The 17,505-nt window shown below is 41.1% G+C and overlaps 1 protein-coding gene across 3 annotated transcripts in view; it reads left to right on the top strand.

Annotated features, from left to right (window-relative positions):
- The window catches only part of UNC5C (unc-5 netrin receptor C), a 321,936-nt gene that overhangs the window by 264,211 nt on the left and 40,220 nt on the right, over nt 1-17,505 (top strand). For 2 of the 3 annotated variants that reach the window (XM_079990771.1, XM_079990770.1), the window contains exons 8-11: nt 7,530-7,586; nt 10,691-10,882; nt 13,244-13,588; nt 15,587-15,674. In XM_079990771.1, the coding sequence (XP_079846897.1) occupies nt 7,530-7,586; nt 10,691-10,882; nt 13,244-13,588; nt 15,587-15,674 (682 nt within the window). The remainder of the gene's footprint in view (nt 1-7,529; nt 7,587-10,690; nt 10,883-13,243; nt 13,589-15,586; nt 15,675-17,505) is intronic. The other variant, XM_079990772.1, reaches the window with a different exon arrangement.

Here is a 17,505-nt window from a genome sequence, read left to right as displayed (position 1 = left end):
GCTGTTGTTTTGTTGTTGTTTTAAAAAAGCAAAAAATAAAATAGTTTTCTTGGAAGATCATCACAGTGAAACCCTCTTGAGTGCACACAAAGGAATTAAATGAGCCTTTGTATTAAAATGGAATAAGTCACTCTGAATATACCTGCCTATCTGCATAATCACATTCCCAACCATCCAGATGCAAAGCACATGCACACAGGGGCTTTCTGTACTTGATATGGCACTCAAGCACTAAATTATATGCAGGAAAGCATTCATGCAAACAAAGATCCGTGGGGGCAACATGTTTCTATTTTAACATAATTTACTTCTGTGTCAGGCCTGCCTTATTGGGCCAGGTCCACAATCTACTACCCCCTCTGTTGTGTGGACACATGTGTGATAGTGGTTGAACAAGGTAGACATGGGAAGCTATTAGATAAAGACATTGTAACACTGGCCCATCTAGTTCAAAGGTGGAGAACTTCCCCCTCTCAGCAGGTGAAAATTTTATCATCCCTAACCATCATGGACCAAATGATGCCAGTTGATGTCATAATGATGTCAGGTGATGAGCTCTTTGAAGGCACACTGGCTGCAGAAGGAGGGAGTAGTTTCATTTCAAACTTCTGATGAAGCTGCTTTTCCTTCATTTTAGCAGCAATACTCTTCCTGCTCCTGGTGCAAAGTCCGCTCGACCTGTGCATCAGTTGATGGGTCGTGGAAGCACACCTGGCTCCAGCAAAGGAGCACTCAGGAGCTCACTTTAAGCTCCCAGGTTCCTTTGAAGCAACATTGATACCTGCCCTACACTTGACATCACAGATGACATCAGGTGTGCGGCAGGTGGGTGTGGTTTGCCAAGAAAGGGTTGGTGGACCAATTTGGGTCCCCTTCCAGGCTGAATTTAGCCCATGGACTGGAGATTACCCACCTCAATCTAGCTCAATGCTACCTATGACCAGCAGTCATCCTCCGAGGTTTTTAACAGAATTCTATCCCAGTTATGCATTGAATTGCCAGGGATTGAGCCTGGGATCTTTTGCATACAAAGCCTATGCTGTCAGTACTGCTGAGCTGATCTATGTGGCTTTTAGGAATCAGATGCGCTAAATGAATGAGAACTTGTACACAGTGGTGAAGGAAGGGTCTCCGGCACCCGGGGCAGGGTGTCGAGGGGTGGGGCAAACCGTCCACAGGGGCAGGGCAAACCACCCGGCGGCACATCTGTGGCGCCGATAATGACGGCACCGCTCAAGCAGCTTGCGTACGGTGCTCGAGCGTCACCCTTCGTTCCGGAGGTCCATTTTTATCCTGAGGCGTGCTTTTGCTAATGGGGTCTCCGGCGTGCGGTTTTTGTTCGCATCCTGGGGCAAAGTTCACAACCAGGAGCAGCTACTTGCAGGTTAGTGGAGCTCGTAACCTGAAGCGTTCATAACCAGAGGTACCACTGTAAATTCAAATGCATGCATGCAAAATTTCCCTACTGGGTATCAAAGATGGAAGAGCGAATGATATGAGCCAGATAGCAGCCTAAATCTGTACCATCTAGATTTAAAAAATAAAAAATAAAAATAAAGCTGAGCTGATATAACATTATGGTCATAAGTAAATGGTATAGCAGTGTCACTATAACTAAAACAGAGTATGGAAAGATCCATGAAGAATCTACTAAAGAGAATGGGTAGGTCTAGTGTGCTTTAGAACTTGATTTATTGAAATTTGACTACACTTAATCAAAGATTACTCAGCTCAGGTTCTGGTCCCCAAGATAGACTTTTAGAATGAACAGCAGCTGTCCTGCACGCCACATAAATCTTACAAAAACTTAATATAAGATGTTAATAAAAATGTTTAAAAATCCTACAAGGAGTTACCTTGAAAACATTGTCCATTCTGTCTTTCTGCAGCCCGTAGAGCTCTATAATAAATTAATAATAATAAATTTGTATTTATACTCCGCCCTCCCCAGCTTAAAAACTGGGCTCAGGGCAGCTAACAGCAAATATAAAACATTGATTAAAATGTGACAAAAACAGCATAAAATACAACATAAAATGTAGCATCAATAAATCAATAAAATTCAAAAATTCAGGGATCAGTGAACTTTGTCACAGGACAAATGCTTTCGTAGAATAAGAAATGAAACACACTGAAGTTTTAAAAATGAAAACAAATGCATGTTGGAATGATTTGCCCCCACCTTGCACACACCTAGTTTTCAGTGGGAGAGTTCTTTCCAGTGGTTGCCAGAAAGAAATAGTTCCCCCCATAATGTGAGCTTTTTCTTGTGATACTTCACTGCTGCATTTTGTGCCAAATTTTGCTATGAAATAGAAAGAAATAGTTCCCCCCATAATGTGAGCTTTTTCTTGTGATACTTCACTGCTGCATTTTGTGCCAAATTTTGCTATGCTTGAGGTCAAACTAGACATGATTGCTAAATGATTCTTTGCATTTAAAGTTCAGGGTTTTTTTAATGCAAATATCAGATTGGGGGAGGAGCTGATAATTATTGGAAATGCAGCAGTCAAAGGCAATAAAGTTAACTTTCATCATAGGACTGAATGAGGGTTAAATTCCTCTTCCACAAGCACCTGTGATACCTATGATTACCAGCCTCCAACACTCCAAACTAATTTTATTTGTAATCGGTGCCTGCAAAGGTGAGAATTGGAAAGGGAAATACTATTTCATGAATGGAAGTCTGCTAGTGTGACATTGGATGTCAAACTGCATATTAAATGCCAAGAGGCATTTAAGTTTCCGGTTAATTTGGCTTACTAGGAGGAAAAACCCCTACTATAATCTCCATCATGACTTGCTTTTCACTCATGAGATTTCACTGCAAGTACTTGAGGCCTATGTTGGGTGTGCTGCTCACAACCACACCACAATTTCTATATTGCTTTGACCATCATGCCATTTTCACTATGAGCTCTCAGTGTTACAAAGTTGAGAACTGGAAATGGAGCCAAAAATGGATTTTAGAAAAATCATTGTCAGTATTGGGAGGAGGGGGGGGGGAACCCATAAATGATAATGGAAGTTTCAACAGAGCCTTAAGTCTAGCTGTGCCCTACTTTTTCCTTCCTAAAACTGGAATGAATAATTCCCACCCCTCCAAATAATTTGAGATGTTCATTTAAATGCAAGGAAGAAACTAAGTGTCGAACTAACAGCACTATTCCTACAGTAAACACACAAGAAGTTAGCAACAAACACTGATAGAACCTTTGAAAATAATTTTTTTTTGTTTGTTTCATCAAAAGCCACTTGAGGCATCTTAAATTACTTTTTTCCCCCTCAAAGCAAGTTAGCGACTATGACACCAGCTGCTCCAGGCACAGATCAACAGAGCCAGCAACTATAGTGGAGTCAAATTCAGCAGCACTTTTTTCTACATTTACCCTAGTAAAGAAATGTGGCAATGATAGTTGAAGTCCCTCAGGTACTCGCCATGCCGCAGTGCTGATACTGTGAGCAAAATAGATCAAGGAGGAGAGACTACAAATCCCTGCTTTGCACTGTTCTCACTTTGAAGCTGGGAGAAAAGTCATTTTTCATTATTGCAGGTACTAATCTCAGCAGATTTGCCTCATTATCTAAAGAAAATGTTCTTTCTTATTATATGAAAGATCAGATTGCCAAGCATTCAAAAAAACACAAAAACCCTAAAGAGAGATGGCCAGGCTCACATCTTATGAAGCAGTTGACACCAAACACTGATTGTTTGTGTCCCCCAAATAATTTCCTTGCCCCTCCCAAACCCGTTAATATTCTGAATTAAAATGTAATTTCAGAAAGGTGCTAAAGTTTCTGATTTAAAGTAAATTCCTATTATCAAAAGTGTTTGTGTATAAACAGTTGCAAGGGGTGTTATGTTAATCACCCATGAGCATTTTTTCAAAATGCCTGCATTCAGTTGATACGTATAAACAACATATACTGAAGTAGAGTTATTTCTTCCTAACGACACAGAGCAAAATCACCATTTACACTTAATGGTAGTGGTTTGTGCTACATGGTCACCCCACCCTTAGTCTTATGTTGAGCTTGCATCATGAGATCTGACATTAGTTGACCACTCAAGTGCTGGGTAGCTCTCAGCCAAATGTGTGAGCTGACCTCCCTGAAAATGGAAGGGGTCAGTCCAGCCTGCTATGTTTAGAGCACAGAGGGATTTACATGGGGCATCCCATATCGTTGTGTTGCCACCTTTCCCTGTGGCACATGCATGTGGATATTCAGAGCATCAGACCACTATAGGGAATTAGAGACTTGTGCATAACTCCCACTGAGTGCCCATGCACAAACTCTAACAGTGGAGAGCTGAATCAAGGCTTTCTTTGGCCTTGTTCTGCATGTGGGCACTGGGCCTGTGGTGTGCTAGATTGAGCTCAAGGTATTATAGCTGAATTGACGTAGGATTACTCTGCAATGGTTCTTTCATAAGGCAATACATCACTTCACATTACAGTCTATGGCTAGTGAACAGGACTTTGTGAACTATCTGGCTGCCACGTTGATGGTTTCCACATGTTGCACACCCCTAATAAAAACCTAAGGGCTCTGCTGGATCAGGCCAATGGCCCATGTTGTCCACCATCCTGTTCTAACAGCAGCCAACTAGATGCCTATGGGAAGCCTACAAGCAGGACTTGAGTGCAACAGCACTCTCCCCACATCTGATTCCCAGCGACTGAGATTCAGAGACATACTGCCTCTCACACTGGATGTATTTTATATATATATATTTTAAAATAATATTTATTCAAAATTTAAAAATAACAAAAAGAAGAAAAGAAAATTACAAAATACAAAAAACAAAATACAAAATACAAAAAGACATAACAACACCAAAAGAGAAAGATAAAAATAGAAAAAACTAATTAATCCTTTGCATAACTTTCTTCCTTTACTTATTTTCTTGACCTCCTCTCACCTCCCAATTTTGTATTCTAATTCAGATCGTTGTTTCAGCAAATCCTTCCAACCTTATTTTCATTTAAGTAGTTTAACATAACATATTACAATTTAACATCCTCTCTTTTCATCAATTTCTCAACTCGTCTTTACTTAGTCCTTTGTGTCATTTCAACCAAAACCATCTAATTTTCTTTTTCCAACATCTTTCTAACAGTCCTTAATTTTACAATATTTTTGAAGATATACTTTAATTTTTTTCCAATCTTCTTCCACTGACTCTTCTCCCTGGTCCCGGATTCTGCCGGACACTGGAGGTATTATATGGCCATCATGCCTATTAGATATTGATAACCTTATCCTCGATGAATTTGTCCATTCCCTTTGGAAGCTATTCAAGTTGGCACCTTGTGTGGGAGTAATGTGAATCAGCTAGGAATCTGAAAGCAAATCTAAGTTATGGAATGGTTCAGCCTTTTCATTAATAAGAAGCCAAAGCCAATAACAGGAAGTATGTATGGAAAGAGACAAAACCCGGCCATTAACATTTAATCTACTGAGAGTTTAGAAGCAACTCTTGGGTCTCATAGTGATCTGATTTCACTCTGTCACCCTTGTGGCACTATCACCCTTGGAACGTAGGAAGCCGTTTATACCGAATCAGGCCATTGGTCCATCCAACTCAGTATTGTCAACACTGACTGACACTAGTTCTCCAGTGTGTCAGACAGGCTTCCTTCCCAGCCATAGCTAAAGATGCTGTGCATTGAACCTCAGACCTTTTGCATGCAAACCATGTGCTCTGCCATTGAGCCACAGCCTGTGAGCTTTTGCTTTTCTGCAGTATTGACTGGGAAATAGAATTATTAGCACAGGTGAAAGGGTCAGAGTGTAAAGTTGAGAAGCCAAGTCTGTTCTTTTGTCCACTTTGCTTATTTCCACTAACATATTCATGGTGGTCTGAGGCTGAAAATGGTGGACTGTTATGGGATTGCAAATGATAGTCATGAAAACACATGCCTGAGAAGTGTGGCCAAAGCTAAAAAGGTGTCTACAATGCGCTTGTTTCATAAAACTTATACACAACTTGCTTGTAAAAAACCTCAAAGCAAGAAAAGATAAAACAATAAATTCAAGAAAAATTCATAACCAAACAAACAAAAGTTAAAATACTAAAACATTTTACAGTTACCTCAACTTTCTAAGCATTTGCTTTGACTTACCTAAACAAGAATGTTTTAGCAGGTGACAAAAAGAGTACAGTGAAGGTTCCTGCTTGATCTCTATAGACAGGGAACTCAGAAGATATGTCTAGCCACATAAAATCTTAATTCTTACATATTGCAGTATCTTTTACAGTTCCTTTACCTTACACAAAACACCATGTCCTCCATTTAGTATTGCTTTGTTTGAATTGCTTCTTGGTCCACACATTTGAAGTTGCATAAGCCCATATTTTAGAGTCCAGGAGTTGAGATGTACATGTAGAAATGGTAGCAACTTCTAGCAGTCTTCAGACATTTTATTTCCCACATGCCCAACATTGCAGTATTTTTCTATCTAGGCACAGGGTGTTTTTTGTTGTTGTTTTTGTGAACACAAGTGGAGCCAAATTCACTCTAGCTGGTGCCCTGATCCTAATCATGTTTGCCTGGGAGTAAGTCCTATTGGTCTCAGCAGGAACTTACTTCCAAATAATCATGTCTGTATTGGCACAAAGTAACAACAACAACAGCTTTTCTCTGTCACAGGAGCCACAGGGCAGATTTCCTAGAAGCATTGAATTATCACAGGAAATCAGGAAGAAAGTCACTTTTCTTGCTATTTGTCTCTAGGATAAAAAAATGTGAATTGTGCAATGATTTTGTCAATATTACACAAAGCCTTCAAAATCTAAAATAAATTACTTTACAATCTCAAGGCTCCTATTGATTTTCTAATGATCTCAAATGGAACACATTCCATTTCCAACTCTCTGGCAAATTGCTTGCTCCCTGGAGAATTCCTATTGGATTTCTATTAAAGGGGAGGTTAAAACCATTCCCCGGAAATCTAGGGGAAAGGGGAGGCAGGGGGAACGAGGCTTTTGCATGGGCTGAGCTCTCTGTAAATGGGTATTTAACCTCTGACCAATGACGGCAGGTCTCTTTCAGTTCTATTAGGCCAACAGCAAGCTACTATAATTAAATAAAAAAAACCTGTTTAGAGCCCCACTGAACATGTCCTGGGAATTAAAGCATATGGCAAGGATTGGGGGGAAGAAGACTTTCCATATGCTAATGACCCTTGATGTCTGAAATAAATTAGATCCATTAGAGTTTATGCTCAATAAAAGAAAGACTTTAAGCACTCCAAAGTTAGTGACTCGAGACCGATTTTTGGCTCTGAAATTCAATCTGCCTACTTATTAATTCTTAGTGAGGCTCCTGAGCAGACAGGAGATGCAAAATTATAATAGTGTGCTTGATCAGAATTTTAAAGTACCATGGGTTTCCTTTCCTTTTCCTTTTTTTCTTTTTAAATTAAACCATTCTTCATGTGTTGTTTGGTTTTTTTGGTTTTTGTTTTTAAAAAAGCTCCCTTTGTTAATTTGATTTTGTTCCCATCTTTTTTTTCTTTTAAAGGTTTCATTTACCCTATTTCAACCGAACAGAGAACCCAGAATGAATATGGATTGTCTTGTAAGTGTTGTTTGATATTATGTTCTTAGATACCAATTTCCTACTCCCAAGATTTACTTTCAGCCTAACTTGTATGTGTTTTGCTAGCTTTAAAGAGGTGTATTGGCTGCTACGTTAAAGAATCCAGTGTAGATAATGGGATGAGAAAAGGACAACAGGAAAACATGTGGAAGCAAGAGACTTAGAGAAGTGTATTCAGAAGCAGGAGAACAGGAAGCATAACATGGCTGCATACATGTGATTTGTATTAAGGAAGAGAAACTCGCAAGAGGGAATATATGGTTGGCAGATTTTGCTTCTACTCTTGTTTGAGAAGGCTGAATAAAATAAGTGGCAACATTTGCAAAATGGAGCCTTTAAATTCCATTAGCACAGAGTAAATTGAACTTGATCATTCCTTCTTGGAGATTTCTCCATTTTCAGCTGTGTAGCTAGGACTCTGTTGAGGAGTTTAAAGGAAGCAAAGAACAAAAAAAGTGTGTTTTCATATCTCTCTCTCTCTCTCTCTCTCTCTCTCTCTCTCTCTCTCTCTTTTAGAAAAGTGTTATCTTTATACAGAAAGAATGCAAAGTGGCTTGCTAAAAAATTGTTGATGTGTTTGTATTTCCTAATCTTAGCCTGCTTGAAAATAATAATGGTGGGATTTTTGTCCCTCTCTACATCAAAACTCTGCATCAAATTTGTGTTACATACTTAAGCCTTTTGGAAAGATACCTTGAGGGAGGGTATGTGCAAAGAGTGGCATTAAGTATTACACTGGGATTAGCAAAGGAGATGTGTTACATGGAGATAGTGAAAATTCTCACAAGCTGGACAGGCTCCCTCAGGAAAACTACTGAAAATCCTGGCTTGCTTTTAGAGGTTTTTATAGCACTTGAATCTGTACTGACTTCTGAGAATAAATGTAGCAAAGTGAGTAAGCTGAGAAATTCTAGCTCAGTTCAGCTGTGAACGTGGTAGGCAAACTACTGTTTCTAAGCTTTTGCCCCACTATGGAGCTTAATAGTACTGTCCTATGTTACAGAGTTTTTGTAAGGGTTCATAGGCTAATCTTATGTGAAACATTCTAGAGGCTCAGATATGTTCTGTACATTGCTTTCTTTCTTGTTGAGTCAGTATTAACTCCGCCCTTCCGTTTAAAAAGTTGTCCTATACATTAAAAGTAAAAGAATCACAACAGCATAAAGCCACATTTAGAGCAGGACCATGAAGCATGATCTAGGAACACACAGAGAGACCAAACTTTTGCTGATAAGACATTAAAGTACGCAGAGCATTCTAGAGCTAGAACACATTAGCTCCAAAAGACTTTGCCACCAGTTGACAGACACCTCACTTCAGAGGGTTGAAGAAGAACCTTCAAACACTATTAATGCATGGACAGATGCGCTGGGGAGAAAGGCAGTCCTTCAGCTTGTATTACCCTGCTTTGTGCATATAGTTCAGACTCCATCCCCAAAGTTAAGTCCAGTATGTGTTTCAAGCCATGACGACATTTCTGCTTATTCTGCTGTTATCTGTAGAGTTGACTGGATTGTCACTGTCAGCCTCCACTGGAGGCAGGAGAAACTCTTGAGCCTTTCCTAATTCTTTGGGCAGCTGCTGTAGGCTTCTTCTGCTTGGCAGATGGCAAACCCCTTGAAATCTGTCCATTTGCTCATAAATGCGGGAGGGGGGCTTAAATCCCAAGATCACTTTCAAGTCAAAGTCTTGAAAAAGAGCTTTTTTAAAAATCAGCTATTTTGATATTTTATTTATTGTTGATTAGGAGCCTGTAGGAAACATTGCTTTGTCAGTTGTGTGACACTTTCCATCAGGTTCCTGGTGTGTTGCAGAGCTTCCATAATGGCTGGTCCACTCATGGCTTTAGAGCTGGCATTGGGAAGCTATGAGCTTTCAGTTGTGATTAGCTGACAATTTAGGAAATGTTCTGTTGAAGCAATCATTCCTATTGCGCTATGCATGAAAGCTGGAACCCAACACCATCTAGAGGGCCATAGGTTCCCCAGCCTTGCTTTAAAGGAAGCATACCGTGCTAATCAGCAGCAGTGTGCCCACAGCCCCTTAATCATGGGAGCGCCCATGGAGCTTTCCTTGTCCCTTCAATAGAGGGGGCAATTCTCCACATATGTGGATCCTGGTGTGGATTGCTAGCTTGTTTATGGCAGACAAGAGAGTTCTGCAGGGCCATCTCAAGCCATCTTGCTGCCTGAGGTGAAAGACAAGATGGCACCCTTCCCAATGGGACATACAGAAACCAGTTGGGTTGGCAGTTGAATCTTACTGCAGTACTGGTGAACGGAAAGTATCTTCATCTGCAATTAAGGACAGTCAGCCAGCGTAAGGGGTACAGGACAGGCCACATGGCACTCACAACTGTGTCTCCTCCCCACCCCTCAGTATCTGCTGCCTGAAGCAGCTGCCTCACTCTGTCTAATCATAGATCCGTCCCTGAATATTTGTGTGTGTATGCAGGAGAATTCTAAACTACACAAGCAATCACAGTGAATATCTTGATGGAAACTTTGTGATTAACCGAAGACACAGTTATGTGCTCTTAAGCCCCCTTTTAGGCCATGGAATTTTGGCATATAAGTTTCCCTTAAGAAATATGCTTGATGAATATCAGATTCGGAAGATGACTGCCATTTTCTGTACTTGTTTAGTTTAAGGTTGGCTTGCTTTTTAAAAAGTGAAACATTCAATGTAAGGGGCAGGGGAGGAAGAAAGAGAGTCTGTTTTATGATCACATGCCTTGATGAATTAGCATTGATAATTTCACCATGAACTGCTATGGTGAATACCTCTTTTGATTAAATTTGCCTTGTTCATCCGGTTATAAACAGTATGTTATTCTACCTCCTTACAAGAAAGAGAGAAACATAGATGAAGAATTAGAAAACAGCTATGAGAATTATTTTTAATAAATATAAATATCTACTCAAAGTGGAGAGTTTTTGAAGTAGTTTTTAAATTAACCTATAAAACTGGTAGTATGCATCTGTAGGAAAGGATAGCAATGTATAAATACGCTTTCATACATTCTTGAGACCGTAATTAATACTTTATTCTTCTTTGCCCCAACCCACCAACTTTCCCCCCAGCTGCTCCTGATTCAGATGATGTAGCTCTCTATGTCGGGATTGTGATAGCCGTGATCGTGTGCCTGGCTATTTCAGTGATCGTCGCATTATTCATCTACAGGAAGAACCACCGGGACTTTGAGTCAGATATTATAGACTCCTCAGCGCTAAATGGTGGATTTCAGCCTGTTAATATCAAAGCTGCGAGGCAAGGTTAGTTTCCCTTTGGCCTTTCACATTGACCATAAAAAGACAATCTCTAGGGCCATGTGAATTACAGTACATTTCCTGAAGTCATCCTAGCACCCTATAAGAAATCAAAATTTATCTGTATGTATGTATGTATGTATGTATGTATGTGTATACATCTTCCTACCAGTTTTAGTGACAGCTAGTAACTTGAATGGCCATCTTTTAAAAGAGGATTAGACAACTTTATAGAGGAGAAGACTAGCAATGGCTATAATTGATATGTTTTCCTTCCACTCTTGGAGCCAGTATGCCTCTGAATACCATTTCCTAAGAACCACAAGCAGAGAGAGCACTGTTGCACTCAGGTCTTGCCCATGTGCATCTCACTGGCCTCTGTGTGAGCAGAATGCTGGACCAGATGGTCCTTTGGCCTCATCCACCAAATCACTGAATTGGAAGGAGCATGAGGATCATCTGCTCCAATCCCCTGCAGTGTCCTCCCATGTTTTACTCAACACGGGACTTGAACCCACAACCCTGATATTAAGAGTCTCATGCTCTACTGACTGAGCTATCCAATCAGGTTTTCATTTTGTTATATGTATTTGTTTCCTGGGACAAGTGCTAAAAGGCAGGTCATGTAATTATGGATCAGCAATTAATCAACAGGATGAAGACAGAATGTAGGTTTTCACTGAATGCTATCAATTTACCTTCCCTTATCTTCCATAATCCCATTTTAAACCTATTAGTCTCCCTTTCATTGTGGCAAATCTAGATGGTAAGTCTCTTCAATCAGGAGTCTGTTTTTGGTACAGGGTTTGGAGACACCAGGACCAAATCCAGCCTCAGATCATTCAACCTTCAGCCTACAGCCCAGGGGGGTGGGAAATATATTGATGATATAAATTGACCCTTAGGCTTGATTGTGCTCATAAATATTTGTGGCTATGATGCTTCAGAAAATGAAGGCATGTAAGCCTCTTGGCACTTGATGAAAAGCACTTGCTGAGGCCGCAATTCTTTTTTTCTTTAAAGAAATCATATTTTGCAAATTAAAGTTAAATCAAGTTGGAAGTAAACGTAGCCAGAGTTTTGTCCAAGGCAGAAGATTAGCAGAGCTGCAGTTTGGTTGCCAAGGATTCATTTAAATCATTGCTGCAGAAGACACTCAAGAAGATGCCACAGGCAACAGTTCAGTCCTGACTAGGAATGATAAAGTACATGATTTCATAGTTATTTGGAATTCTCTGTTTCCTTTTCCTGTTCCATTTGGTTGCATAGGCTGATGTTTGGCAGTCAGCATTTTGCATGAAAAGTATGACAGAGAACATTTCCTTCAGAGAAATTTGGAGTTGGACTCCAGTTGCTTTGACTATAGCCTTATCAACTGTTGCCCTCTGTCCAGTACTTTAAATCCAGTCCTGACTTATTGCTCCATCACCACCATCATTATTAAACATTTACTGGTACACTTACTTCTATACTATAGAAATCTCATATAACCAAACAAAGTGCATATGAACCAGGCACTTTCAAACTTGCGTCAAAATTAGGACTGAGGGGAGAGAATCTGCATTCAGAAACACAATTATAAATAACGAAGCATACTTGGCAGGAGCTGAAAGAAAAATAATTCTGAGTTTCACACTTCAAAACTTTACTAATATTTTGGCATGAATTTGGGGTTTCATTATTGCTAGCTGTTGGGCTTCATGAAGAGAAATACAGTTTTCAAAATTCTGAGCTTGGGTTCTGCTGCTAAAACCAATATTAAAAGTAATGGGATTTGTCTAGTCTTGGGTTTTTGGATCTTTGCTGACCTAATGCAAACAAATTATTGGTTTTCAGAGACTTGGTAGAGTAATAGGGATGTTCATTTTTTCCTGAATTGCATTAGTCTCCTTTCAAACAGGCTTTGGAGTTGTTGCAGTTTTTGAAATATTCTTTGACTTGTATAGTAAAAAGAGGAACTCTTTAAGGTTAGAGAGATACTTTCCTTTATTTTCATTATTTCCAGTAGTATGTTCAATTAGAATGAATTTTCCTTTTAACCTGTTGACAAAAACAAGGATGTAAATCATATGGATCCAGCTAAAAGCCAGTGATTATCGCCTCTCATTACATCAAGTAAGGAATAGGAACTTTTTTTCCCTAGACAAGCAGTCTTCTCTATGTCTCCATGTAAATCAGGGTTACCTAAACTGGTGTTCTTTTCATCTGGAGAGTATCGTATTAGCTACCCTTGATATAGATATTCATCCTGGATTTCATCTGCCACAAAGCCACATTATTTTTTTAACTCCAGCCAATATTGCACCTAGTAAAGAGTATATCTTATACCTAATCATTTCCATATTACTTTTCTTTTTATTAACACAGACCTCCTAGCTGTGCCTCCAGACCTCACTTCTGCTGCAGCCATGTACAGAGGCCCCGTCTACGCTTTGCATGATGTGTCAGATAAAATACCAATGACCAACTCACCCATTCTTGATCCACTTCCCAACTTGAAGATCAAGGTGTACAACAATTCGGGTGCAGTCACTCCACAGGATGAGCTGTCCGACTTTTCGTCCAAACTCTCCCCGCAGATCACTCAATCCTTGCTGGATAACGAAGCATTAAACATTAAAAACCAAAGTCTTGCACGGCAGACAGACCCATCATGCACTGCTTTTAGCACCTTTAACTCTCTTGGAGGTCATCTGATTGTACCAAATTCAGGTAAGTGACTTCAAATACAGTAGTTGGTTTTTTAAAATTTATTTTTAAAACTGACTGATGTGTCAAAAAATATGGTTTAAAGTGTGTGTGCGCGCATGCACGCACGTGCGCACTTGCGCGCACACACACACATACCCCAGCAAATAAAATTATTTAGGTCACTCTTGGAAATCTATATCTTCTGTGTTTAGACCAAAGAGTGCTTTCTCCAATTTGGGTTTATTCAGCTATTACACATATTTGCTCCCCAAAGCCCTGGCCTTCTTTAGCAGAAAATTGCAAAGCTCTGAGTCATTGCCTTCAGAAGCATTGGCCTCTCAACTTCCATGTGTGAAGTGGGATTCAGAACCCTTGACCTTTTCTTTCATGCAGCACCAAAAGACAAACCAACCTTCAAGGCAGAAAGCCTCACTTTTGGCACTAGACATAAAAGGACAAATTAATTACAAAACAATTTAGACATTCCAAGTTTCAGTTTGCTGTAAACACTATGGATAGAAAGGAAGATGCTTAGAATACGAAGATTTTTATTTTTCTCATTGCAGATTCCAGTGCAAAGCATTGCTCTTGCTGCATCGAATCCCTCAATACATATGTGTTTTTGTATTTGAAAGTTATTATGCAATATTTAGGGGTTTCAAATAGGGAAAGTTCTTTTTCCAGGATTATAATGGTCATTTTCAGAAGTACATATAAATGCACACAGAGCATTGCAAAGGAAGGGTTTCTAGCTGTATAGGGGGAACTCATTGTGTATTTAACTAAATGCATACGGGCTCTCAGGAATTATCACAAATGTGTGTAGCTCTGGGGTGGAGTATGCTACCACAATGCCACCACCCCACGCTTCCTATGTGTCCATTGCCCCCATTTAGAACATCTGAAAAAGGGTAGCCTGGATAGCTCAGTTGGTTAGAGCATGGCGCTGATAACGCCAAGGTTGTAGGCTCAATCCCTGTATGGGACAGCTGCATGTTCCTGCATTACAGGGACTAGATGAACCTCAGGGTCCCTTCCAACTCTATGATTTTATAATTCTGTGATATTGCATACTGATTTAAGGAAGGTCATGGAAAGAAAGCTTCCCTTCCCCTTCTCCTCCCCCCCCCAAAAAAAACCCCCACACACAACAACAACAGCACCTTATCAGGATGTTGGAGGCCCTCCTGAACAAACTTAGGGAAATGTTTGTTACCTTGTACAGAGTCAGAGCAATGGCTAGCTCAATACTGTCACTGGCAGTGGTTCTCCAGTCTTCCCATCCCAACCTGAAGGAAGCAGGGGTTGACCTTGGGATCATCTGCAAGAAAGCAGAAGCTCTATCTGTTTGTTATAGTTCTTCTCCTGAACATGAGATAAGTGAGGGGTGGGGCTGGGAGGCAAGGGGTTGCTGAACAGATATGAAACTTTCCTTCCATTAACTTCCTTCATTTATTTTAGGATCTGGTTTGGAGTGATTACTAACTCTCCATGCCCTATTCAACAATATTCAGGACTGACTACCATGCCTAAATGGTAGATGATGACCAGATAAACTGATATCTTCTGGGCAGCAGGAAAAAAATGCTCCTGTTGTTTCATGGGGCAATGCTTTGCTGGCCTTTCTAAAAGTTTAATTAAATGAGAATTGCCAAGGGAAATGATCCCATTACTACTGTTTGGAATAGTAGATGTAATTGTTGTTTCCCCCTCCTTCATTTTTACAATGTAAGCAACAGAGCAGCCATCTGCTTGTTCCTTAAATAAAACAAAAAGGGAGGGGGAAAACACCCCCTTTTCCGACTCCTTCATTGCTGGAGACAAGCGGAAGAGGCATCAGCAAGTAATAAACTGCCAGGTAAAAGCATCAAGATAGCCATAAAGCACCCTGCTTTGAGTGGGATTTTGGCATGCAGAGCCATGTGTTCCCGAGCTTCTTCCTCAAAAGGTCAGCCTGCCTTTCTTTTCCACTCTTTATTTTATCTGCTTTTCTCTCTCTCTCTTGTTGTTGTTCTGCAGGAGTAAGTTTGCTGATTCCTGCAGGGGCCGTTCCCCAGGGGAGAGTCTATGAAATGTATGTGACAGTTCACCGAAAAGAAAACATGAGGTAAAAGAAGGCTCTGCTTACAGTGCATTTGCTTTAGTGTTAATTGCAGGGAGGAGGCAAAGTGTGTGAACACAGCGTTCTGATCAGCATATATCTGTATCGACACAAGACTGGAAAAGCTGCTGAGGCCACAGAATGGTTTGCAAGCAGACCCAGAAATGGAACACTTTGTGTGTGTGTGTGTGTGTGTGTGTGTGTTTGTAAATCTAACCAGAGGTCTCTCTCATGCGGTGTAGGAATTTGAATTTTGCAGCTACTCAGCTCTCAGGTTCATGCCAGTATTCAAGGGGTGGGAGGAAGCAGCAGCCTTGAAGGTGCTGTTCAACAGGGTTATATCTAACTCCCTCCCACCCATCCACCTCCAAAAATTGTCACACAAAAATACTATCAAGAGCTATGTAAGCCTGTAGCATGGCAGACCAGCATCATTCTGAAATCCAAGATTTAGTATCATTTATCACAATTGCACGGGACACAGGTGGCGCTGTGGGTTAAAGCCTCAGCGCCTAGGACTTGCCGATTGAAAGGTCGGCGGTTCGAATCCCTGCGGCGGGGTGCGCTCCCGCTGCTCGGTCCCAGCGCCTGCCAACCTAGCAGTTCGAAAGCACCTCCGGGTGCAAGTAGATAAATAGGGACCGCTTACCAGCGGGAAGGTAAACGGCGTTTCCGTGTGCGGCTCTGGCTTGCCAGAGCAGCCATGTCACGCTGGCCACGTGACCCGGAAGTGTCTCCGGACAGCGCTGGCCCCTGGCCTCTTAAGTGAGATGGGCGCACAACCCCAGAGTCTGTCAAGACTGGCCCGTACGGGCAGGGGTACCTTTACCTTTACCTATCACAATTGCACAGGGACGCGGGTGGCGCTGTGGGTTAAACCACAGAGCCTAGGACTTGCCGATCAGAAGGTCGGGGGTTTGAATCCCTGCGACGGGGTGAGCTCCTGTTGCTCAGTCCCTGCTCCTGCCAACCTAGCAGATAAATAGATAAATAGGTACTGCTCCGGCGCGAAGGTAAACGGCGTTTCCGTGCACTGCTCTGGTTCGCCAGAAGTGGCTGAGTCATGCCGGCCACATGACCCGGAAGTGGTACACCAGCTCCTTCAGCCAATAAAGTGAGATGAGCGCTGCAACTCCAGAGTCGGTCATGACTAGACCTAATGGTCAGGGGTCCCTTTACCTTTACCTTTATCACAATTGCACATTTTACAAAAACACCAATAGAAATAATCATCAGTGATAGTTGTTTGAGTACTGAAGTACAAGCTTGATTTTAACAATGGAAAGTTACAAGCCAAGTTCAGCACTGCAATCCTGTACTTGGAAAGAAGTCTTGTAGAGTCCAATGGGTCTGATTCCTAGGTACCTGTGCTTAAGACTGTAGCCTAAGGTAAACATGCATAAGATTGTGTTGTGAGTGTTAGAGGCGTGAGAAAACCAGGCCCTCTTTGAGCAAAGCTAATTCGCTGCAAACATGGCGTCCCGTGAGCCTCACTTCAGAATACGACAAAGCAGCTCTTAATAGCTCAGACTAAAAGCAGAAATGTGTTATTCCTCCGGGCCTCCATCCCAGCTCCTTGTTTTTGCACCTCCATGCTCCAGAACTTTTATCTCTCCTTCTAATCTCCCTAGATTCATTCCGCTTGAGCTTGACAGCATTCACTCCTTGGCCAAATAATAAAGCTGCTCTTTCTGCTGGATGAAGGTTGTGGGTGTCAAAGCACTGTGAGGCCTCTCGTGTGCTATCTTCCCATTAAAGCACATAAAAGCCTGAGGGTGTCAGTGGAAGTGTTAGTAAGCCATCAACATGGGAATCTAATGGTCCATATGAAATGGTA

Source organism: Podarcis cretensis (assembly GCF_951804945.1).
Source record: "Podarcis cretensis genome assembly, chromosome: 9".
Classification (NCBI taxonomy): Eukaryota; Metazoa; Chordata; class Lepidosauria; order Squamata; family Lacertidae; genus Podarcis; species Podarcis cretensis.
This window is presented reverse-complemented; position numbering and strand designations above follow the sequence as displayed.